We start from the raw sequence: 24,290 nt of genomic DNA on the forward strand, positions 1-24,290 counted from the left end.
ATAATAAAAGACCTAATATTTTCTTTTCAATTCTAGACAAAATTTTCAAAAATAAAATTGTCCAGAACATTATTGATTTATTAATTAAGCATCATACATATTAATCACACAATTCGATATGTTATAAAAGTTTTTTTATTCGATTTATGTATTAACTTTTGTGGTAGGTATCGTAAGTACTTATGTATGCATGCATGTATAATGTACTGTGTATACATTAGGGTCGTGCTTCAGAGTAATATTTGTTCCACTGCAACATTAGGCAAATAACAATAATTGCCAAGTTAAAAAACTTTGTTCTGAACTGTAGTTTACATATATTTTGTACAAATTTATTCTACGAATTAAGCTTACTTTTCTGTCTTATTATATATAATACATACGATTTAAAAAAATTTGCATATTCTCCTAAATCTTCAATTCTTGAGCATCATTCATTCCCCAGTCGCTTAAATCTTCATCCCAACCATCGTTCTCTTCGCTTACATCTAATTCGTTTAAAGCTTTAATGTCGAACACGCTTTTCGACGTTAACTGTGGTTGTTGTACGTGCAGGACTTGAGTCTTTTTTATTACGGGTTCCATATCCGTGAAGAAATCATACTCTTCCTTGATGGAATTTGTCAATTTCGAATTCTTGATATCGAGTTCTGAAATATCGCATAAAACAATTGATTTCTTTGGAAATTTTGACTCGATCGCTTTAGCTTTGTTTAGGTCAAATACTGGATTTGTGTCAATTATTGGTACTAAATCAACGGCCGATACATCATTCGCATTAGATTCGCTAGTTTGATCACACGATTGGGAAATCTGAGGATGGGCATCTCTAGTAGAGGTTTCTTGAGTTTCCCAATCGGACCATGTATATTCTTCTTCTGTAATCGAAGAGATATTCTCTTTTTTATCTTCGCCTCCGTCCGGCGATGGCCTTTCTGGTAAATGAATTATGCTTTGACTTGTGGTGGCTGCAAAATCAACGATATTTACAAAAGATGAAACTGCCTTATTATCTTGCCCGTTGTCTTTTACTTTATTCGGTCGACCGTCCGTAAATAATTTTCCCCTGTTCCCACCAACTACGGTAGCCGCACCGAGAATCGGAACTACGTCTGCCAATGCTTTTAACGTTGCGGAAACGAGATGATCGTTTGTATCTTTAATTCCAACAAGCAGTTCCGGAAGTACTTGAGATTTCAGTTCGTCCGCTTGAAACGTGTGAACGAACGAATTGAAATGTGATAAAAGTACCAAACGTATCGACACATCTCTTATACAAAACATCTGCAGCAGTTTCGGTACTAGGTACACTTTGAACGTTGATACTACAAACAGATTATCGTCCACGTTATCTTTTCCATCTGTAAACAAAACGCTACTGATTGGTTATGTATTAAACGCAGGATATCTTTAAAAGCATTTTACCTTTAGGTTTCAAGATGAACGGTAAAAGCTTTTCTTGGGCAGTTGAATCTAACAACACCATTCGTGAAAGTAACAATCGACCCAGCTGCTCGGCAACAATATTTTCAGGAAATGTTCTCAATTGCACTATTAAGTTCCTGTAATTCGATTCAATGTTTTAACGAACATTGTAAGTACTTTCAATCGACAAAACAAATTTATTTAACTCGTTAAGTTCACCAACCCAAAAAATATTTCTTTCTCTTGACTGCTTTTTAACGGTAACTCCTCTAAAAATGCATGTATCCTCATGAAATCGTGAGTGAAAAATGGGTGTTGAAGCACGCTTGATAATTTGCTTCTCAAACGTGGATCAGAGTTCTGTAAATTCTCTTTACAGAACTGCTTGAATTCCAGTAGACTCGGAACGTCCTCTGAAACAGTGCGATCGTTTTATCAGGTCTGTAATCTTTCGCACGCATAAAAATCATTTAGTAAACAATATATTTACCCGCATTCTTCAGCTTCAGAATGTCTTCTGCCAAAATGCCGAATGCGTACGCGTCGATCGCTGTAAAACTAGTTGACGAGATAGTTGTATCTTCGTCAGGCGATACCGCTTTCTCGTATCTATAGCTTCTTATTTTCTTTAAATACGCTGTAGTCAATTCTTTGAATTTACTTAGGCATTCTAAGCCACCGAGTTTCCAACATCCTTCCGATGTAACATAAATAACGCTGCCGCATATGTTGTTATGAGAAGCAGATGCTTTTTCGTGAAGAAATACAATTGCCCGTAAGATGCTATACAAACCCATGCATATTTGGAGCGTATTCTGTGTTTCTATCGTTTGAATCAGAGGTCTAACTTGTTCGGTTGTCAGATAAAACTTACTGCCTTTGGACCACGACGAGACATACTTAAGTATACAAGGATGCCTGTATAACATTAAATTCTGAAAAAAATATTCGTTATTCAAGCAGATGTTGTATAAGTAACTGAAACTATACGTTTAAAGAAATATGTGACTTCGGTGTTACGACTCATACACGTACGCACGTATTTTACAATATACAAGGTAATCAATAAACTGACGTTAACCTTTGCAGCTTTCTCCAAAGGAGAAGGATTCCCAAAACTTGCACTGTAATGCAAAGACGGTTCGCTGACAAATAAAGATACTATTTGAGTACCATGCTGTTTTACACGAGCGGTATGGTGCGCCCAAAAATCTGTTATTTCGACAGATTTCTCGTCAATTTCTAGCCCGTTCCGGGCACTTATTTCATTCCCCATTAATTTTTGTTAAACCTCCGAAAGGTAGAACTTTGCTGTTATCAAACGATAAGGAGATAGCATTCAATCGGCTAGAATGATTTAAAGGTAGTTTATAAATAAAATTACGAAAAGTTTCTCTGTGTCACAACCATTTCCAACGTGCTATCAATTCACAGAACAGCAAGCATTTCGAATGGGATTTAACCACCTTCGATTAGTTTTGTTGTAATATTACACGTTAGTACATTGATAACACTAGTTTATTAACAGTTGTGTTGACATTATGTGTTTACAGCATATACATACAGTATGTATACTGATGTATACTGTCACATACACTACAAACTACCGCGACAACACATACGTAAGTACTTATATAAATATGTATAATGACACCTGTGTATACTGTGCAGTGTCGCCAGAAAGTGCCGAAACCAGCACGCCCCCAGTTACTGTGTAGCACGTACCCCGATAACCAAAAATTTCATTTCTGACGTTCGTCTGTACGCGCAGTTGCGTCCATTGGAGCAGGGCTTTGGACATGGGCAGAACGAAGCCAGAATGCTGACGGCTGGGGCTGGACCCTGAACCACCCTGAACCTGCCTTTGTTTAAGAGGGCAGCACGATCGCACTGATGTGGCTAGTATAGAATGCCGCTATACAGGGCAGCACCGCCGGTGAGGGTAGGTCGCACTAATGTGGCAGATGTCGGCGAAGTAAACTTTTATTGTACCAAATATACAGCACTCGTCCTTTTTACTGACAATTCGAAATGCCGATTTTTGAATGCAGAATTTTATTTTGTGCAGATGTGCAAGAGGAAAGATAACGAGGGAAACAGCATCCGCCACATCAGTGCGATCGTGCTGCCCTCTTAAACAAAGGCCGATTCGGGATCCAGTCGCCAGCATTCTGCCTTTGTTCTGCCCATGTCCAAATAGCTGGTCCATGGGGCGGCAGAAAACGCTACAAATGGCGCGCAGGCGGACGTCCAAAATTGGATTTTTTGGAAATTATTATACTTACTCGTCTTACCATAATATTCTCTGTTTAGCTGCAATTCGTCGCTGCACTTGTAAGAAACTGTTATTATTAATTCATCATGGAGGATAACTTTGCCAGTAAAAATGTTATTCTCATGACAATGTAGTAATAATGATAATAATGATTATTAATTACCCGCAGTCAGCCAGGCAGTCTCGAGCACAACCTGGCGAGCAGATAGCGGGCATTATGCTGTCAGACGACGCTCGAAGCTGAGGATGCTCAAAATCTGCTCGATTTTGGACAGCGCAGAAAGCGATACCAATATGCGCGCGCAGATGCCCGTCCAAAAGCGAGCATTTTGTTTACTGGGATATACAAGAGAAATCTAATGCACTAAATTATATATATATATATATTAGCTGTAAGAATTGTGTAATTTAACAAAATGGGAAAGAAGGCAAAAACAACGTAGACGACGGCGACGATAACGGCAACAACAAGGGCGACGACGGCATTGTGGATGACGACGATGACGACTTTGATGACGGTGACGTCAATGACCTATAATCTATAGCGATAACGGTGGTGGTAGTGAAATATTATTATACGTAATAATAGCAGAATTACTAGGAAAGAGTTAAAAAAAAATGTAATGAAGTAACTACAGCGAAAACGAAGAAAACGATACATGATCTTACGTCATCTAGCATAGTATAAATTAGTTTAAAAATCAAATATTGTACACATGTAAATATATATATATATATATATATCTTAATATATATATATAATTGTGGTATATAAAAGAATATTACTGTGAGCAATACTAATCGGTAAAGAAATATATATATATATGCATGATTAATATAAATAATTGTAAAGTAACTGTGTAATATAACGCCTAATTCCTACAGGCCAGTGATGGTAATTGCAGTAGCAATATACGGTAGCACTGCTAATTTATTTATTAATGTTACTATTTCTAATAAAGTAACTATATCGTTTCTGTCACATCTACTAAAACTGCTGCTAAGAACTATAGTACTACTATTGCAATTTCTTCTGTCACTACAATTACTACTATTACAAATACTACTGTACGAGACAAAGAAACTAACGAATAGAAAAATATAGTCCCATTCTTCTCCTTATTATTATTAATGTCGTGTTACTTTTCCTCAAAGATATTCTACACTTTCAAAATGATTTGAAGATGGAATGCATCGTTTCGCGGCAGTATTTCAAAGGCACAAAGTCTTTTTCTCTTGAAGAATGAAAATTTTTGCGGGTTACGCAATTTAAAAACGGAATGGTGACATAAATCGTTTTTGAACGGTTACGCTTAAAAATGGTTAATAGTATTATCGCCTTGTGTATAATTTTTACCATGTGTTCAGATCTCTTATACGTTGTATTTAAAGTCGAGGATAGTAAACGACCACATATAATTGGCAGTATATTCAAATTTCTGATTCCTTATGCCTTATACTTTGGTAACATGTACTCATGTCTACAAAGTTGTAAATGAATATACCCTTCGCCTATTAAAACTAATAAATACTATGAGTTTTTACAAACGCTACTGTCTACTTTCATTCAGTCCTTCCTTATAATAGTGGCAATAGTGTTACAATATTGTAACAATATTGGTATCAACGACGACAACTGCAGCTGCAACTGTAGCAACAATGACGATGGCGACAATTGCAATGCTAACTATGTAGGAACGACAGCAGCAGCTGTAGTAGTTGTATTTTTAATAGTAGTAGTTGTAGCAGTATGTAGCAGTAGTAATATAACGGCAGTAACAGTAGTAGTAGTATTAGTAGTAAAGGTGGTAGTGGTGGTGGTGGTAGTAGTAGTAGTAGTAGTAGTAGTAGCAATAGTGTTAACAGCAGTAGTAATAGAAATAGTGATTATGAATTAAGGGGGTAGAGTCGTTTCCAGGATCCCAAGGGTGTGGAATGCGCCTCTCATTTTCGATATTGCAGAGACGAGGTTTTTTCAGTAGTCAAAAGCGCTAGATAAAAGATCAGTCTAGGCCGCAGTTGCCCTCAAAAGTAGTAATTTGTAATTTGCATTATTCGGCAGCATGTATAGCTGTTGCAGCTATATGAATAAATAGCTACATACGCAACTTTATGTTTCCAAATAATGCAAATGACTTTTGAGAGCTAGATTGATAATTTATCTAACGCTTTTGGCTACTGAAAAACCCCATTTTTGTATTATCGAGATATGAGAAGGCACATCCCGCGCCCTTGAAACCCTGGAAACGAGTTTATCCCCTTAATGACCGCGATTACCGTAACGGATAGTAATTTTAGCACCGATGATGGTAATGACAATATCATATTGCATACTGAAGTATAGCAATTTGATAGAAATAATAATGATGATCGATGATGATGATGATGATGGTGGTGGTGGTAAGAATAACATTCAAAATTAAACATAATGACAATAATAATAATAGATGTGACGATGATATAAATGAAGCGGATGATAACGATGAAACGATGATGATGGTATCATGCACATGGCTGACGGCGACGGCGACAATCATATTTGATTCGCAATTAAAATAGGAAATCTACAAGTAAATTTTTGATGCGTTTGTAGAATGTACAATGAGACATTGTCGCTATTTAATGGAATATTACGCACGGAGAATCGAATGCGCTTCACATATTTTCAAGCGATATGATGTATTATTATATTTTGAGTTATTGATAATCTTTCCGTGAGTGTCTAGGTCATGATAATATATTCAGTAACTATAAACAATTGTTGCACTATTTATTTTTCACAAGCTTCGTCATGACCGCACATTATATTAATAAACGATTAATGTACACGAACTTTTTTTTTTACTTGTCACACTGTATTAGGGACAACGTCATGCAGATCTATACGACCATCGCATAGGTAATTTGAAATTTCGATATACATAAAACAGTCTTCTTTACTGACGTTTGTTGTTCTTTTTCTCCCATTTGAATGGTGCTCTAGAAAATGTATTTGTAGCAACGGCCGTGCTATATCTTTGTCGAACTACGTTCCCGGATAATTGGCTTTTACATTATCGTATACCACAGACCGTCGTCGTGTCCATATACAGAAATACGAGTCTTGTGCACATTTATAATCTTCATATTCAATGCAATTAATTGGTAGGGTGGTTGATTAACACGAAGAAGTGATACGTTGTGCGTACCAGTCCAACTGTGATGCATCTCTAACTTCCATTTTCTTTCCATTGAATCGAGCAACGCGCGTTACAGAGAGTTCCTTTCTTTCGTAGAGTAAATCCTTAGAAAGTTTTTCATTTTTTTCGTTTTCCGTTCGGACAAGCACGGCTTGTCGGTTAATGTTATCGATTGGATTTTTGTTTCCTCGAACTAGTTTCGTTTTTTATCCCCCTTATACTTCTAACGTTCATTGCAGCGTTGTGTACTTAGTACGCACTATTATTTTCTCGAACAAAAGGGAATGTTCGATAACGTGATTTGTTCGTAGAATTTATGAAACGCAACTTCCGTTATAATTAATTCGGAGAAGCGTTGAGACGTGTACAATGACGATATCACCTATTTTTCTTCATTTCTTCAATGCGCGGTTAAGTAATTCTAACTAGATACATATACCAGTATAGCCAAGTGTATCGAATACGTCTCCCGAGAGCTCACGAAGCTTCTTTAAAATGGCAAATACAATGTCATTTGGAGCAAGAGTCTTTTTCCATGTACAAAAACAACTTAATCGTTATAATTTACCTTTCGAACCGACGTAATGTGGTTTATGTGATCGTAAACAGTATATTTCTTTTTTGTTTTCAAGCGATAGAATGAACGATACGGTTTTTTCTTTCACATTCACTCATTTTGTTGGTTCACTTCTTCTTTATTGTCATTGTCCTGTTGATTGACGTTTGCCTTGGTGCTTCCTTGTTGCGTACCGGAGCCGTTGTCGTTAATCTTGTCATTGTGAGAATCCGTTTTTTCGGTTGTATCCATTTTCACGTTTCCTACCGAGGACAATCAACGGATAAACGTAAATGAACGAGCGGACAAACAATATATTTTCATGAATTGCATATACACTTCCGCCGTTCATAAGTCACCGGGCACATACAAATTTGGAAGCAGACTTTTTTTGTTATTGAAGGACCTAGTCTTTGTTATTAAAATGTCCAGTGATTTATGGACGGGTACGGTTGAATGGAAAATCTTGAGAGAACAAACCTTGAGTAGAGTAATATTGCTGTTGCATTTTCATGTTACGTTGTTGCTGTTGTTGCTGTTGATGCATATTGGGTCTGTGACGATTGATTTGCGTTTGCGGTTGTTGTTGCTGTTGTTGCTGCGACGGCATGCAATTCGGTTGCTGTTGAGTAGGATTGTTTGGATTTGGGCCCGGCGTGAATGGAACAACCGGTCTCTGAATCGGTGGTGGGTATCGTTGTTGCGACGGTTGTATACCGGGACGCGGTGGCATTCCCATGCCGCGTACATTTTGCTGCAAAACCTGCAATTTAGTTGACGCTGATCTCGTGACAGGATGAACCTTCTTTTTTCATTTCTGTCGATAAATGTCAATGTCGAACGATCGTAATCGAATTGAATTCTCTTATTTTTAAACTATATATGTTTTCTATTATTTCATTATCTAGATTTCTATTATCGTTTAAACGGATGTGTTTGATTTATGGTAATTGAGTAAGCGTAAGAGCGATACATACGTAGTTACTGTAACTGCTTACCAAAGCAGATTGACTAACGCCTTGATACTGCTGATATTTGTGATGCTGTGTGGGACTTGGTTGGGGCTGTTGGGACGAAGATTGTTGTTTACAGTTTCTTGATTTGGGAGATGGTATTTGTGGTGCTGCGATAAACATTCAACACAATCAAATCGTGAATTAAATTGTTCGTGACAATAGAATCTGATAAAGCACATGACACGAGATCGAACAAGCATTTAGACTACTCACTGGAACTGAAAACCGATGCAAGAACATCTTGTTGATTTCCTGACGGGCTCTTCAATTGTCTAGGTTGCTCCTGTGGCTGATGTTTGCTGAGAAACGTGGGACCAGCGTTCGCTGGTCCTGGAAGTCCACCGGTAGGATTACGAAACTGCTGAGCCGCCGCGGCCGCGGCAATCTGTAAACCGGAACTAGATAAAAAGCCAGAGCTGAAATTTTGTAATCCAACGGGTGTGGCGCTACCGGTTGCCAAATTCTGGCTGTGCTGACCGAATCCTTGCATTCCGTAATGAGTGCCGGTTTGTTGAGTGGCGCCACCCGGTTGATAAAAACCTGTTTGCGAACCGGTGAACACATCTGCAAAACAATTGTTTCCTTGACTATCCCGACCAAATTCCAAAATTTCATAAAATCGTAGTTTTCAGGGTTTTCAGGGTGATCTATTATACTAGAACTATCTATTACGAATATTAATAACATGACCTTGAGGTGAACTCTGACTTCGAAAAAAATATACATTTACGAGGAAAAACATATCGATCGTCTTGAAAACTTTGGAAGAAAATGCATTTACATTGCATTAAAAACATTGTTATGTCAACAAAAATAAAGGAGATATTTAGACGGCTACATTTAGGTGGATCACCCTGTGTATATAGGGTGATTCTGGGAACTGGAACAAATTGCTGCTCTTTTTAAAGTAAAAATAGAAGAAAATGATATAGGAAAAAATCATATTAATATTAAATAATACGTCCTAACTTCCTGTGACTTTATTTTTTATGTGGATGCACCGGTGCAATTGCACTTTATTCTTTAATGCAGTACCTGACGGGTGCATCGGTGCATCCACCTAAAAAACAAGGACACAGGAGGTTAGCTTTCTCTATTTTTACTTAAAAAGGAGCAGTAACCTGCCCCAGTTCCCAGAATCACCCTGTATATATCATACGGCATTTCGTACAAGTTTGCCGCAGCAACTAACTGTTGAAATATTTACCAGCCGAAGTGGCGCTGTAGTAACTATTGGCTGAAGCTTGCACGTTTGGACCGGGTCTTTGTACCAATTGGGAATTGCCCATGTAACTGCCGCTCACCCCCAGTACTTGGTTCGGATCGTAGGGTATGTACGTCAACTATAGGAAAAGAACGGATTACAGTTTCCGACAGTTTGAACCAGTTTCGTTGAACGAAGGAATGTATATGGAATTAGTACTGGATTCGGTTGCGGCGCAGACGGTGCTTGAAAATGCGGCGCCTTTGTTCCAATGGCGCCGATTGGTTGCGAGGACGGCTTCACGCTCGCCGACATCAGAGAATTCGAGGAGGAACTAATTAGAACCGTATTCGGATTGTTGCTGAGCTGTTGGTTTTGTCCAAACGGTGGTGCGGCAGCTGCGGTCTATAAAAATTACATGGTCATTTTATAAACAATGATATCAAATTTCTCTCGAAACCTTTCAGAAAATCGTTCTCGGATCATTCGCGAACTTATTCGATGTTTTACTTACAATGCGATACTGAGAGAGGTTGCTCTGATACATCTCCGGGGTAGGCGCGTTTGGCGCGTGCGGAGGCGGTGGCGGTGGTTGTTGCAAATAGAGGTTCTGCTGGCTAAACGAATTTTGCAGGGACGGCGCGTACGGCGGGTATTGAGTAAAAGGAGATCGGCTTTGATCTAATTGAAACGTCCCGTAAAGACCTCCCGCTTGAGCCGGAAGCTGGCCGGAACCTGTGTTAAACAACACGGCTGGTGGGGAGGGTATCGCAGACATGCTACCGTATTGAGCGGCTTGAGAGGCCGGGTATTGAGGAAATTCCTAAAATGATAAGAAAAATAAAAAAAAGGCGATGATTAATTATATTGTAATATTACACAACGTCGGGCAAAATGTAACGCAAGACCAGAGAACACAGTCGAAAGTCCCAATCTAAACGTGACGAAGGTGACCGTTCTAAGTCAGTTCAACAAGCTCGAGCTGCCTCAGTCGCCGAGCAGTGTAAACATGCCGTGTAATCCGATATAAAACTTCTTTATTTCTCAATGATATAAATAAATAAATTATCAGTATATTATTATGGGACTTCTACCAACATATTCGTGGCATTTTTTTAGTGACAATGTTATACCAAATACGATATAATTCTGATGATTAGACTACGTATCTTTGTGCATTTATGAAGAAATTGGTTGGACGAAACATGAAACAGTAAAACATTTAAAAAATTCAAGAATGTTGTAATGTTGCTTTTAATGTAACAAAGTCGTTAAGGAATGAAATCAATTTTTATGTTATTCCTGCTTCCCACAATCAATGCAAAACATTTTTATTTTGCAAAAAATCCGCAGTCTACTGATGATATTTACTTGTGTAATGAACGACTCGAGGAAAAACAGCGTATGGGAAATTCTTTTGGGTCGAAAACTTGCATCGTTCATTACACAAATAAATATAATTGGCATTACATCATGTTGGGTATCATTTTCATTAGAAAAATGCCACGAACGTGTTGGTCAAAGTCCCATAAAAAATAAAGAAGTTTTATCGAGCTTCGCAATCCTTTTCTACGTTTGACGCGGTCACAACAAAATTTTATCCCTTCACGATCTCTGTCACAGCACAGAACCGAGGATCGGCTTAGAGTGGGACTTTACTGTAGTTTGTTTTCAGTGGAACTGCACCTGATAGTTGATGTGAGACGGTTGTCCCGTGGAATTGAACGGAGGAGGGCTCAATGGTCCTTGAAGACTGACCGGAGGATGACCAATTGGACTCTGACCCGCTCCGATGGGGCTTGGTCCGGGAACCGTTGAACCCGATTGACCGCTGCTGCTTCCCGAAGACTGTTGCTGCGGCTTCACCTGCGGGGGAACCAGCTGCGCATCAGGCAAAGAGTCAGCATCTTCCCACAGGGGACATGGTATTTCGTTATTTAATTTTTCTATTTACATCACTATCAACTGCCGTTCTAATTGATGCTGACCGAATCACGCGTATTTCGGGGAACAATATTCTCTTCCTTTCTTTAATCTGCTTTCGAACTGTGGTGAAAATAGTTAGGTTCATCGCTAACCGTGTTTGAGCTGGATGAAGGGAGCGTCACTCGATAGAAAGTACAGGATAACTGTAATTAATACTAGGGAGCGAAGGATGGAAAAGACTATAATAATAATAATAACCATAATAATAATAATAGTAACAGTAGTAATAATAACCATAATAATAATAATGATAGTATTGCCGGTATCGGCGCGCAATCATACAATATCAGTAGATTCGCATAATCGAGTGATCGGGTAGCAAAGAAACGACATTTATCCGGATCGATTCTTGTCGAACGACAAGTTTTTGGACAAGTCCGGATATGTGAAAAGCAATTGTAGAAGGCTAGATATTAGTGGTGACGATGAGGTATCTGAATCAAAACGGATTATCGGCGATGATCGTGATCTCGGCGACGTTAGGAATTATTCGGAGATAAGCGATCAAGTAAGTACCTAATGTTAAAAAACTTGATTCGAAATGGTTGCAGAAAAGCGAACATGGTAGAAATCGATATGGAGCGGTGGTGGTTGCTGTTCTAAATGATTTGTCGAGAACATCGTCGGCGTTGCGAGGGTTAAATAAGAAACTGATCGAACAATACGCGTTAGCCACTTACCTTTCTGATTTTCACCATGGTAATTACTCAAGGGAAAGTTTTTTGAAATACGGCAGAGAAGGTAACTTTTTGAATATGTCGACGAATGTGAGAGACAAGAATGGAGAAACAAGAGAACATACATATACAAAATTCTTGAATTTCAGTCGGACTATCGAGTCAATTTCTAGTGATGTAATAGCTTTGATACGCATGCATGATACTATGAAAATAAATGTGCGCGAAATGATTTCTCACCTTGCACACGTTCGTGGAAGTGGTTATTTCACTTTTCATGTTATTTTGATTGTACTGTTGGTGCGGACTGTAGCTATCGTCGACGTCCGCACTTTCGAACGCCTGAGGGAACGTGTTAGCGCTACTGACTACGTTTCCATCCTCGTGCTCGACCACCGTTGGCATCGGCGGCACGTTTTCCCAAACTTTCTTCACCGAAGCGATTTTCAAGTTGAGCTCGGCGGTGGAGGGCGAGATGGTGCTCTGGCCGGTGGCCATGTGCATGGATCGCGCCATTCCCAAGCTCTTGTTCTTGTCTTCCGTTAACTGTGAGAGGTCTGAATCGAACGTGAAGTCCAACTTCATGTCGGCGTTGTCCTCGTTTTTGTTGAAGGACAACGGCATTTGAATCGGCTCCTGGTTCTTGTCTTTCATCAGATCGTTCGGCTTATTCGAAAATGCAACCGGAAGGCTCTGTTGTTGTTGCTGTTGTTGTTGTGGCATTCCGGAGGGTCCCCCGCTGCCGCCACCGCTCTCATCGTCCAAATCCGCGCGTTTTTCGACGCGTTGCTGTTGTTGTTGGTTCTTCATGTGACTGGGAAACTTGGTCTTGACAGCGAGATCGGAAGGAGTGGACTTCGTAGTCTTCGAGTAATTGGTGTTCTCGAAGATTAATGTCTGGACGGGCGGCGAAGAAACATCGGGGACAGAGTTTTTCTCCGAGTGTTGCTCCTTCAAAGTCTTGCCACCGCTGCCAGTTCCTCCGACACCTCCGCTTCCACTGCCACCGCTGCCAGCTCCGGCACTGCAGCTGCCGGGTTTCTCACCGTTTGGAGAGTTTCGTTGGCTACTGTTGCCAGAGTTCGTCTGCTCGTTAATTTCGTGCCCATGGCCGTGTACGTGTACGTGACCGTGGCCATGACCGTGACCGTGACCGTGACTGTGATCGTTCTGCGACGACATGCCGGCCATCAATGGAAGATCGGCGGAAACAGCGGACGGCGAGGTCGAGCGCAGCTGACTGGTGAACGGTTTGTCCCAAGCGTTGACAGAGGGCGGCGGCGCCGGTCCCCCCGACGACGAATCCTTGCCGCTGTAGGCGTTACTCGAGTTGCTAGGTTTACTAGGATCGTTCGGCTCCGACGTGCACATCTGCTGTTGTTGCTGCTTTGCCAATTGCTTTTGGAATCTGGGCGCGAGCTTCGGTCCTCGCCTTCTGTCGTGCTGCTTTTGCAGCATGCTCGCTGGTTGTGGAATGGTTTGACTCAACAGAGACGGCACATTCTGCACTTGTTGCAACGACGAAGCGGTCTGCGAACCACCTCCGTTCGCCTTCGACTTCGAACGATCGCGCTCTCTGTCCTTCTCTTTCTCGCGTTTCAGCGGTTTCGTCTCCTCCTTTTGCCCGTGTCGAGACTCTTTGACATTCTTCTTGGAACGAACCTCCTGGAAACCGTCAGAATCGATGGACTTTTTCTCCGTTAAGCTCGAGCCATCCTCGGCGCAGTTGCTCGGCTCCATTTCGTAATCGAGCGTTATCTTTTTCTCTTTGATCTGAGACTTCTTGTTCATGTCGTTCAGAGCTTGGTTCACCAAGTTCGGATCGCTCAGCTTGATCTCGTCTATGCGGTTCACCGTTGTGTCCTTCGCGCTCGATTTGCTCAAAATCGTCGCGTTACCGCCACCGGAAGTCTGACTTCTCGATCTGCCGTTCTGAACTTGCGTGGACTGCATCAGCGGCGGAATACTGCTGGCATGATTCTTCTGATTGGCGAAACCCAAATTCTGCAGGTTACGCTTTTCCGCGCCCGGCGCGCGGGACGTTGAATTGGAAGACTTTGCGGGCTTTTCTCGCTGTTCCCGCTGATTGCCTCCCGGTGGCTGCTCGTTTCTACGAGGGTGTCCCACGTTCGATCCTACGGCGTTCTGGCTGCCGCCGGAATTCGTACGTGTACCGAATTGTTTGCGGCTGTTTCGCACCTCTTTGTGCTCCTCCACATGTTCCTCACTGTTCTCCGACGTCGACTCCCAGTCTTCGTTTCCAATGTCCGACGAGTTTTGCTTCGACACGTTGCTGCTGCTGCCGCGATATCGCGACTCCCGATTATCCCTACCCTGCAACCAACATTAACGTAAACGATAAGTAAGCTGTTCATTGGTACGACAACACAACAAATAATCCACGAAATTAACATTAGAATCGGTTGATTCGATCGAAAAGTTCGCTGAACGGTTTACTTACCCTTCTGCTCGCACTGCGAGTTCTTTTCGAACGTGATGATTCTTCTTTGCGAGCGTGCAGCTTCTGCGGAACGGCATTGTTGCTCGTGTGATTGATATCCTGTTTGTTACAGGGTTGTTGAGCCTGTTGATGCTGCTGCTGGGGTTGTTGAATCGGAGACTTGGCACGTTTCCCGGTGATCCCTGCTGTGAGCGCTTGCTGCTTCGCGATGATTTTGTCGTCGGTAGACTCTAGTTGCAAGCAGGCGAGGCCTGTCGGCTCTTTTTCGGATATCGGCGTCGACAAAGCTGGATTTTGGCGCAGCGAACTCGACGACTCCTGCCGTTCTTGCCGTTCTAGCCGCTTCTCGTCGCCAGTTCGTTCGCAGGAAAAAGGACTCTTACTGGAGGGCGGTCCGTAACCTTCCATGCGATTCCCGGTGCTCGTAGCGCTTCGCATTCGCACACCACCCCGACCGTGACGAGACGGTTCCCCAGATGGAGCGAATCCCTCGTGGTTCGATTTACTCTCATAGGTTCGTTTCTCGCTACGTTGCGACTGCGGTTGAGGCTGAGGTTGAGGCTGCGGTTGAGACTGCGGTTGAGTTTGAGTTTGAGCTTGAGACTGTGATTGTAGCTGTGGCTGCGGTTGCGAGTAATCGGCTCGTTTCTCCTCTCGACTCGACACCTCTCGATTCCGCTCCTCCTTTTCCGCTTTTTGATTAGGCTTCGGCGATCTCGCAGACTTCTTTTCCTCTTTGCCCGACTCGGTCGAGCAGGATATCTCGTCGCCGCTGTTTTCGGAATCGGTGTGTCCGTAGGAGCCGCTTCTAGCCGAAGCTGGCCTGCCGGTGGTTCTGTGCACACCTCGTCGTCCTCTCGACTCCGAGCTACGCCAACCACCACCTCTGGCGTACGACGTGCCGTAACTGCCGGCCCATTGACGTCCTCCACGGGACTCGCGGGCTCTCGAATTCGACCCACCGCTGCTCGTTCTATTCCGAATACTCTTCTCCCGCTTCTCTTCCTTCGCCTGCTGATCCGCCATCGTGTCCTCGTTCAATAATACACCTTCCCCTCTTTTCTCCAAGCTCAATTTCTCCAAATTCTGCTTGAGCTCGTCGGCCTCCTTATCGTTCTTGATACTTTCCAAGCTTTTCTCCTCTTCCTTCTCGAATGTCGGAGAAACAGCATCTGCCCATGCCTTTGGAGAATTGTCGCCTCTATCGACCGTTCGATTGTTGTCGCTTGTCCTTTCTAATTTCCAGCTCCAAACATCCGCGTCCTTCTTCGCCTCGATGGCCGATTCTTTGGCAGAGTCCTTCTTATCATGCTCGGAACTCGCTCGTTTCAATTGAGTTAAATTACGTTTCTCGCCTTTCAGTTCGTCCGCCTCGATTCTCTCTTTGGTTACTGGTCCGAGGGGTTGTCTTCTATCTCGTTCTCTCTCTCGGTTGTCCTCGTGCATATAAACGTCGCGCTTGTTCTCCTCGTAATCGGCAACCTCGTTTGCCCAGGAACTGCAGTCGCGCAATTTATGAGAATCGTCTTCGCGCAGGGACGTCTTCGACTCTCTGGAGGTGCGACTGTCGCGAGAATCCGGTCTCTGCGGCCGCTCGTTCCGTTCGACACGATCGTCCCGCTGTGTGTCGCGGCGATTGTCAATCGACCGGTCTTGCATGATACGTTCCTCCCGCCATTCAACGCTCTCCGATCTTTCCCTCTGATCGCGATCCCGTTCTCCCCTGTCACGATCGCGATCACGTTCGCGGTCGCGTTCACGGTCGCGTTCACGATCGCGTTCACGCTCGCGGTCACGGTCACGATCGCGATCACGTTCACGATCGCGTTCGACGAGTTCACGCTCTCGTTCACGAACGCGGTCACGGTCCCGGTCCCGGTCACGATCACGTTCGCGGTCACGATCGCGATCACGCTCCTCGAAAGAATCCTGTTGGCATTCACAAAAAATTAAAATTAAAATTGAATTGCAAATCCACTAGTCGGCAATAGAGAATGCTGAATACCTTCAAGTAATTGTCGTAATCCTTTTTCAGCTTGGTATCTCGTTCACGTGTTTCCCTGATGTCTCTGGTAGCGCGACTGTCGCGAGCATCTCGATTCTCTCGGACGTCTCTCGCCTCCAGGTTGTCCTTTGAATCGCGATCTTTGTTATCGTCGTAGTATCTTTCGCGTTCCCAGGAATCGCGAGAATGTCTGTCCTCGTAATCGTGATCTCTGTAATTGCGGGTGTATTCATCGCTGTAGCCACCACCGCCGCCGCTGCCGCCACCGCTTGGTTTTCGGGCATCGTAAGGCCGATGCGAGGAATGACGATACCGATCCTCCCGAAGGAAAGATCCACGGTAATCTCGGGACGGAGGTCGCTCGTCCTCCATCGAAACCGAAATGTCGGGATCCGTTCTGCTTCGGCGTTGGGGCGGAACGGTGCCGTGGGACTGCTTCAAGCTGTTATCTACTGAGACGAATTGGATTGAAATGTTAGGAATATTAATGGGTCGAATTTAACACTAGTATACAGGGTGAGTCGCGAACCGTGATCAGCTCAGATTACTCTGTTGCTAGCGGTTCGATCGGAAATTTTTGTAGTTAAAAAAACGTAGTAAAATAATATCGTTCAACGAGAGCTTTAAGATGATTGCCCTTAATTTCTTGTCAACCCTTCTTTTCCAGACCTACCATTTTTTTACATCCATCTTTTAACAGATACTGACAAAGGAGGTTACCCAATCGTAACACGCTGATTTTAATGGAATTTTTAAGAGGGTGAAAATAGCCCTCACAGTTGGGGTTGGAGAATCTATTTTATGAAATACCTCTTAAGCTATTAGGCCTAGACGGAAATTTCAAAATCCAATTTGTGCGTCTTTGAATAGCCAATCTTTTAGTGTAAACTAATTTAAACAAAAATATAAAAATTTTAAAAAAATGAAAAGAATCTGTGTTGACATGCTGCTGCAGCTGTTCCAGGGAAAACGCCAAAAATTTTTAATAAAAAATTAATTTGTAGTTTTCACTTTCTTGTAATCAAGTTTTTATTAAAAAAATAAAAGGTAGAGAGGCGCGGAAAAATTTTTTTCAGGGAGGCGTAGTAGCATAAAGGTTGGAAACCGCTGATCTAAGCTGATCACTGTTCGTGACTCACTCTGTATTTGAATTGTGGAACGCAGTGTACAAAACACCACTATTTGACCACTTACTTAAAGAACTGTGACTGTGAAGCCATCTGCTGGGCTCATATTGTCCAGAGAATGAAACAGTCTGGGCAGACGATCTCTCGGTACTCGGTGAAATTCGATTGAATCCAGCGTTGCTTCTCTCGGCTTGTTGCTTTTGAAATCGTGGCGGTAAGTTGCATTGAAAGGAACGGGAGAACGACGGCATGTGTTCGCGATCTCTCGCGTCTCTCTGATCGCGATCACGGTCACGATCGCGATCGCGGTCACGATCGCGGTCACGATCACGGTCGCGGTCGCGATCACGGTCCCGTTCGCGTTCTCTTTCGCGTTCACGTTCGCGTTCACGTTCACGTTCGCGATCTCTTTCCCGTTCACTGCGCACACCGTCCTGTTGCCTCATGAAACTTTGTCGATCGACTTGTCGGAAATCGGACATCAGCTGGTCTCGCGAGTCTCTGCTATACTTTGGAGCATCTCTGTTCTCACGAGATTCGCGGGCCAATGGCTTGTCGTCTCCACCTTTCCCCTCAGAAGATCCAGCGCATGACCGTTCCCGATCTCTGTTCTCCCTTTCGCGTTCCCATTCTGGTACCGGGATCGGAACCGGTGGAACACTTATCAAACTCTTCGGTTCGATCGACTGTTTTTCTTTCAATTTTTGCTCGACGTCTTGTTGTTTCTTGGCCGCCGCTTGTCTACTCGATTCTTCGTACATTTTCTCCACTTCCTCTTTGCGTTGCTGAGCACGTTCGGTAACCGATGCCACCTCGACTCTCACCACTCGTCGTTTCTCGTTCCATCCTTCATCGTCTTCTACGCCTGTTCCACAGTGCAACACAATTTAGAAATTAGAAAATACATATAGTTTCAAGATTAAAAACACGATACCGAACGCTACTTTCAACGAGAAACGAATATCCTCACCTCTCAAAGTGTGTGCCAAATGTAATTGTGATTGATTGTTGTTGTAACTACTGGACCCATTGGACCCACGATAATCACGCGGCAAAGAACTGTGAGTCCATGTACGATGAACCGGTTGTTCTCGGGATTCCTTTGACTCGCGATTGTCGTGAATATCACGGTTATCTCGAGTTTTATTATCTCTGTCTTCCGCTAAAGTCTCTTCGGTTTTCTCCTCCGTATTATCCTTTTTCTCATCTTTCTTCATTGGTTCGGAATCGGTTTCGTCATCGCTAAAAGTAAGTTTCTTGTTATAATCGATGTCGTCTTGTTCTGCCCAACCGGCATCACGGGAAATATCATCCATTCGGGTAAGATCTTCCTCTTTGATAATTGGTCGCGTAACGATCTCTTCCTCGGGAACACGTTGTTCGCGTTCCTGTTGACGCGGAGGTGGGGCAGGAAATCGTTCCGCCGGGTAATTAAATCGTGGTCTGGGTCCACTGGGGCCGGTATTCGATGGAAACTGCGAGGGAAATCCACCAGGAAAGTTTCCCCGATACATCTGTAAAGATTTTGTTTCCGGTAATAGTTTTATCGGAGTACACAATTTCTACTATTAGACCGTCCGAACGATCGAAGTAATAGAACATTTGTAAGTAGACAATGGATTTTATGCATTTACGACAAGCATGAGTAGGTGTGTAATATAAAACAGTAAATACATTCGAAAAATTTAAAAATACTGTTATATAATTTTCAACCTATTAAACATATTAACCCTTTGCACTCGGAGCTATTTTAACTCGAAAATTAAATATTTCTTCCGACCTAGAATATTTCCATTTCCTATGATTTTTTAAATTACATACTTGATTGATTGATTAGATATACCGATATATTTTTAAGAAAGAAAATAAATTTCTGTTCCGCTCAAGTTTGTTGCAATTTAAGTAGAAAATTTTTATTTTGTGTAACAGATGATCCACAGTCTAGTTACAACAAAAGGAAAGAGAAGAAATGTCTAAACTTACAAACGGAGGAATAAATCCTCTGTAGTGATGTAAATTTGGACCAATTTGAGCGCCAGAGTTTAAAGCGCTCTGACTGTTCGGAGCATTATGAGGGCCTCCCTGGGCCATGGCCATGTTGGGAGATTGGACCAAGTTCTGTCGTCCGCCAGACACATCGACATGTCCTCCTCCAGAAACAGCTGTATTCAATGGGGGGCCCTGGACCCCCGAAGTGGTCCCAGTGCCGGGACCAGCCGTTCCCAACCCTGCACCACTGGCCGTACGACTTCCACCTTGTATCCAACTTCCTTCCGCTAGCAAACAAGTATAAGTATTGTTAATATTGCATAACACACATATCGTTCTTTTTACTGTATATAATGTCCCAACTCTGGTATTCCATTGTACTTAGAAACTTGATGCTTACTTTGTGGGCGTAAACTTGGGCCGGGTCCGTATTGAGCACTTAATTCCCGATTTGTCGACTGCTGTTGTTGGATATGTTGCTGACCTGCCGATGCACCGCCTAATCGTTGCACAGGGAACAAAACAATCATCAAGTGAAGTGCGAAACAAATCAAATAAAATACAAATGAAATTATAATTACCATCTCCTGATCTGCTCATTATTGCGCTCCATGATGATTTGATGTTCGCGTCGGAACTGTACGAAGACTGAGAAATGGTTTGTTGTCCTGGCAGTAGAGGATGTAGCGATGCTGGTGCAGGAGTCCCCGCTACACATTGTGCCGGTGAAGAATTTGACTGGTAACAATGAAAACAGTCGGTTCAGTATCCAGGTTTTCCGAATCTCTAGTAATTATCCATATATTTTCCGTGTCTCGCAAGAAATCTCCTGGCAGGAATTCGAAAGGGAGGTGGCAGCAAACCGTCCGATTGGGTCACTACACTGGCTTTTTCGGTTCTAACCGAATTATTGGCTAAAGTAAACCAATAATGCCAATAAAGCCCTTCGCCCCTGTGCCTTCTCGAGGGACTTCTTGAGAGGCACGGAAAGTACGCATAGCTATTTCCGAACGAATCGTTTCTAAACACTAACAGCAGTTGTATCCGGTGAAGTTGTAGTTGTGGTGGTTGTAATGGTAGTGGTTGTTGTTGTTGTATCTTTGGTAGTAGCCCAACCACTTCCTCCGCTTGGTACGAGACTCACAGCTGGATCGCTACTACTATGTTCACTTTTCAAACTGGGCAGATTGGCAGGAGGTCGCCGTGCCGAAGGCACCTTTCCAAGACTTTGCATTCCATGTTTGCGTGGTAATGTATTCTTTTGCTGCTGTTGCTCCAAAGATTCACCCTAGATTCGTAGCAATGCGTAAATTTCATTTTCTTTTTTCTTCTAATCTCTCGCGATTTTCCATCAAACAGATAATAAATGTCTGTAGAATTCTCTGGCTAACTTACTCTACACTCTCTGTATAAACTATTGATGTCTAATGATTGGAACTTGGATTTTCCTTTCTCCCCCTTCGACGCAAGCCCTGACAGAGTAGACATGCTGTCTGCAGGCAACCATTTAGTACTAATCAGACCCAAAGAACGAACCTTTTGTCTGGAATCATATAACATAGATATTTGTTACTTTTTCAAATATTCTTCTTATAGTTAGAAAATATTTAAACCTCGATCGATACGCGTATAAATAAATAAATAAATAAATAGGTATAGAAGTATTCGACCAAAGAGCTAATCATAATTTCTTCCGGTATTCGAATCATTATTAAAGAATAGATAAAGAAAAAAAATCTATAAGGCACAGAATAATTATATAAAATTAATAATATATTCTACGCGTGACCACGCGCGCGTAAACACATACGCGACACAAAAGCCTACCGCACGACAGCTCAAGTGCGCAAATATATGAAAATGCGACGAGCATTGGTTGTAACTCCTGGAAAGAAGAGAGATTAACAAATAAGGCAATTATACGACCGAGAGTAACGCGTTGACGAACTAGACAACGAAAAGGTTGACAAGAACGTTCAATGCGGAAAGCGAGCGAGAATGAGAGGGGGCATTGATAGAGACAGAGACGGAGACAAGCAGGCAGGCAGGCAGACAGACAGACGGTAGACAGAGGGGGAGGGAGGGAGAGAGAGAAAGAGCGAGAGAGAGGGGCTGACAGGAGAGAGTCGGATAGTTTTGTTATGTTGAAAAAAAGAAAGAAAATGATGAAAAAGAAGGAGAAAAGCAGAAAGAATGTAATTAAAAGGCTGTACGATCGAGAAAATATCCGGGAAAATATGCGAAAGGAAGATGCTGGCTAAGAAGGTGTATAGGCAGAATGTAACGTTTCGACCCAACCCCTCGATCGCGATGTCAAAGTCACGAAAATTCAAAACAAAAAGATTCGTGACGCAACGGTCACGTACACGGTTCACAATAAACGATCAGCGGGTCCTGATAGTCTCAATACGAGATAGTTACTCGGTAACCATACGAAAGAAGAAGTAGCACTCGAGGTTGACGCTTACCAGGACCAAGTCGTATAGCAAGGTTTCCACGTAGAAAAAAAGATTCGGACGGGGAAGCGAACGAAGGAAATAAGAACTTACCTTGGTCCGTCCAAATGGGTATCTAATTCACAAAAGGGTTAATTCCCAGTTAAACTAATTAATATCCGGATCGCCACGGATTACAACTGTTACAAGTGTACCGCGCCTGTGAGACACAGATACTTCTTTTCCACAATTCGTCCAAGATGGCGAATGCGCGACTTTCGGCTCTTCTTCCGCGATCAATACAATTACGTCATACGACCAGAGAGCCGTTTGCACAGACGCGCCACTCGTCCGGATTTTCTTGTCACTGCGTTGCGATGCTTTTCACCAGCAATTCTTTTCCCTTCTCGATTCGAAAAATAAAATGAAATTCTCGACTCGAACGACGATAGACACGCTTTTTACGCGTCAAATCTACACCACGGTATTTAATATCTTTTTTTACCTAACCGTTACTTATGACGAGAAACAAGCGGAACATTCAACAGAAATAAGTGGCGCTGCTTCTACGATGCCTTGCCGCTTCGAACCAAAGTCAAATTCATTACGAATTTATGGGAATTATTCCGTCGGTTATATACCGTACTTCCTTTTCCGCTTTTCGAATGCCCCGTTTTTGTCGTAGATACGGGTTTCTAAATTTTCGAATTTGTCTACGGCCGTTTAGCGAAAATATATACGAGAAATGCTTGAAATTTCTTTAAAAATAACTGCACACATTTGATTTCGTCGGTGCTTGTGTAAAATTCAAGATGGCCGCCTATACGTGTGAACACTGGTGAACACTCGGTTTTTTTATCGGTTATGCGTAGATGGTGTATTATAGAAAATGGGAAATATAGGCCATAATAGATAACGCATTTTCAATTTGAAGAAATTGATGGACAATCTGTTCAAAAATGGTACGTAAATAAATATTATCATGTTCGTTGTGATTGGCGCATTTCACAGATTATTTCATTTTCAGAGCGTAACTCTACAGACGGACGTCGGTGACATAAAGATAGAATTGTTTTGTGAGTTGTGCCCAAAAACGTGCGAGGTAATTCTTTTCTATCTGTTCTGTAATACCAGTCACTTAACGTGCTCATGTTCCATCAACCTTGACTCGAACCTTTTATGTTTGTAGAATTTTCTTGCTTTGTGCGCCAGCGATTATTATAACAATTGTTTATTTCATCGCAATATAAAAGGATTTATCGTGCAAACCGGAGATCCCACGCAAACTGGTAAAGGTGGAACTTCGATATGGAATCGTAAATTCGAAGACGAGTTCAAGGAAGAACTAAAACATAATGTCAGAGGTCTTGTTTCTATGGCAAATAATGGTCCGAACACGAATGGCAGTCAATTTTTCATTTCGTACGGACCGCAACCGCATTTAGACCTAAAGTACACATTGTTCGGAAAGTAAATATTTTTGTTATATATTTTACATCGCTATATACATGATAACAATGTTCCAGATATAACGATTTTCTTATTTTTAGGGTAATAGATGGAATGGAAACGTTAGAACAATTGGAGAAGCTACCTGTGAACCCAAAGAATTACAAACCCCTTACGGAAACCCGAATTACCAGCGTCACTATACATGCTAATCCTTTGGCGTGATAACTGTACACTTTAATTGTAAAAGTACAAACAAAGACTATATAAACGTGTTAGATCGACGAACACGATACGTTTTCATAAATTCCTCTCATCCTTTTGTTCCGAGGGTCGAATGGACTTCTTAGGTAAAAATCAGCTTTGCATCGTTTCCCCATTACTTCGATCTGATAGTTACCATTTTTCAGAAACTCTTCAGAGATATTCTCTCCGTTCGGATGTTCAATATATCTGTATTTGAAAAGGATAAAAGAATAGTAAGTTTAAAGTCATTACGCTCGATA

The 24,290-nt window shown here is 42.3% G+C and overlaps 4 protein-coding genes and 1 long non-coding RNA gene across 16 annotated transcripts in view; 2 read left to right on the forward strand and 3 right to left on the reverse strand.

The window, feature by feature from the left end:
• Positions 1 to 18: 18 nt before the first annotated feature.
• LOC143211385 (protein-associating with the carboxyl-terminal domain of ezrin) lies at positions 19 to 3,323 on the reverse strand. Of its 5 annotated transcripts, none has more exons than XM_076429049.1 (6): positions 3,151 to 3,323; positions 2,507 to 2,736; positions 1,916 to 2,360; positions 1,649 to 1,838; positions 1,426 to 1,562; positions 19 to 1,361 (listed from the first exon to the last, which is right to left on the reverse strand). In XM_076429049.1, the coding sequence occupies exons 2-6, from the start codon at positions 2,699 to 2,701 to the stop codon at positions 409 to 411; spliced, it is 1,920 nt and encodes a 639-aa protein (XP_076285164.1). In that variant the 5' UTR covers positions 2,702 to 2,736; positions 3,151 to 3,323; the 3' UTR covers positions 19 to 408. The 5 variants fall into 5 exon arrangements, with proteins under 5 accessions (XP_076285164.1, XP_076285144.1, XP_076285154.1 ...); XM_076429029.1 differs by having other exon boundaries at positions 2,507 to 2,772; positions 3,151 to 3,321; XM_076429039.1 differs by having other exon boundaries at positions 3,080 to 3,234.
• Positions 3,297 to 5,856, forward strand: LOC143211501 (uncharacterized). 2 transcript variants are annotated; one of them, XR_013009466.1, is made up of 3 exons: positions 3,297 to 3,400; positions 3,494 to 3,759; positions 3,870 to 5,855. It is a non-coding gene; the product is annotated as an uncharacterized LOC143211501 (long non-coding RNA). The 2 variants fall into 2 exon arrangements; XR_013009467.1 differs by having other exon boundaries at positions 3,342 to 3,413; positions 3,870 to 5,856.
• Positions 5,857 to 6,449: 593 nt separating this feature from the next.
• Nocte (no circadian temperature entrainment) lies at positions 6,450 to 22,849 on the reverse strand. 7 transcript variants are annotated; one of them, XM_076428885.1, is made up of 19 exons: positions 22,450 to 22,849; positions 21,296 to 21,443; positions 20,934 to 21,188; positions 20,482 to 20,638; positions 20,301 to 20,399; positions 19,895 to 20,187; positions 18,882 to 19,425; positions 17,979 to 18,776; positions 16,785 to 17,233; positions 14,780 to 16,708; positions 12,559 to 14,652; positions 11,342 to 11,536; positions 10,170 to 10,478; positions 9,875 to 10,060; positions 9,659 to 9,794; positions 8,665 to 9,015; positions 8,413 to 8,558; positions 7,916 to 8,198; positions 6,450 to 7,698 (listed from the first exon to the last, which is right to left on the reverse strand). In XM_076428885.1, the coding sequence occupies exons 2-19, from the start codon at positions 21,386 to 21,388 to the stop codon at positions 7,547 to 7,549; spliced, it is 8,469 nt and encodes a 2,822-aa protein (XP_076285000.1). In that variant the 5' UTR covers positions 21,389 to 21,443; positions 22,450 to 22,849; the 3' UTR covers positions 6,450 to 7,546. The 7 variants fall into 7 exon arrangements, with proteins under 7 accessions (XP_076285000.1, XP_076285018.1, XP_076285040.1 ...); XM_076428903.1 differs by having other exon boundaries at positions 11,342 to 11,521; positions 16,785 to 17,236; XM_076428925.1 differs by having other exon boundaries at positions 7,916 to 8,189; positions 8,434 to 8,558; positions 16,785 to 17,236.
• The window catches only part of Herc2 (E3 ubiquitin-protein ligase HERC2), a 28,339-nt gene continuing 26,498 nt past the window's right edge, over positions 22,450 to 24,290 (reverse strand). The window contains exon 15 of the mRNA XM_076428870.1: positions 22,450 to 24,237. Within this exon, the coding sequence (XP_076284985.1) occupies positions 24,060 to 24,237 (178 nt within the window). The 3' untranslated portion in view covers positions 22,450 to 24,059. The remainder of the gene's footprint in view (positions 24,238 to 24,290) is intronic.
• Positions 23,115 to 24,072, forward strand: LOC143211495 (peptidyl-prolyl cis-trans isomerase-like 3). The gene is made up of 4 exons (XM_076429247.1): positions 23,115 to 23,297; positions 23,363 to 23,437; positions 23,525 to 23,805; positions 23,886 to 24,072. The coding sequence occupies exons 1-4, from the start codon at positions 23,295 to 23,297 to the stop codon at positions 24,007 to 24,009; spliced, it is 483 nt and encodes a 160-aa protein (XP_076285362.1). The 5' UTR covers positions 23,115 to 23,294; the 3' UTR covers positions 24,010 to 24,072.

The sequence above is a fragment of the Lasioglossum baleicum genome, chromosome 1, assembly GCF_051020765.1.
Source record: "Lasioglossum baleicum chromosome 1, iyLasBale1, whole genome shotgun sequence".
NCBI classification, from domain to species: Eukaryota; Metazoa; Arthropoda; class Insecta; order Hymenoptera; family Halictidae; genus Lasioglossum; species Lasioglossum baleicum.

Excerpts from the sequence above, each read along its gene's own strand:
- LOC143211385 (XM_076429049.1), bottom strand. The coding sequence starts at position 2,701 with ATGGGGAATGAAATAAGTGCCCGGAACGGGCTAGAAATTGACGAGAAA. Across the intron at positions 1,839-1,915 it reads TCTGAAGCTGAAGAATGCGG|AGGACGTTCCGAGTCTACTG; the intron begins GTAAATATATTG and ends GCACTGTTTCAG. Across the intron at positions 1,362-1,425 it reads GTTCATCTTGAAACCTAAAG|ATGGAAAAGATAACGTGGAC; the intron begins GTAAAATGCTTT and ends TTTTGTTTACAG.
- Nocte (XM_076428877.1), bottom strand. The coding sequence starts at position 21,388 with ATGTCTACTCTGTCAGGGCTTGCGTCGAAGGGGGAGAAAGGAAAATCC. Across the intron at positions 14,653-14,779 it reads CTCGCAGTGCGAGCAGAAGG|GGTAGGGATAATCGGGAGTC; the intron begins GTAAGTAAACCG and ends TGTTGGTTGCAG. Across the intron at positions 10,479-11,341 it reads CGTCTCACATCAACTATCAG|GAATTTCCTCAATACCCGGC; the intron begins GTGCAGTTCCAC and ends TTATCATTTTAG.
- LOC143211495 (XM_076429247.1), top strand. Across the intron at positions 23,438-23,524 it reads TGTGCCCAAAAACGTGCGAG|AATTTTCTTGCTTTGTGCGC; the intron begins GTAATTCTTTTC and ends TTATGTTTGTAG. Across the intron at positions 23,806-23,885 it reads AAGTACACATTGTTCGGAAA|GGTAATAGATGGAATGGAAA; the intron begins GTAAATATTTTT and ends TCTTATTTTTAG.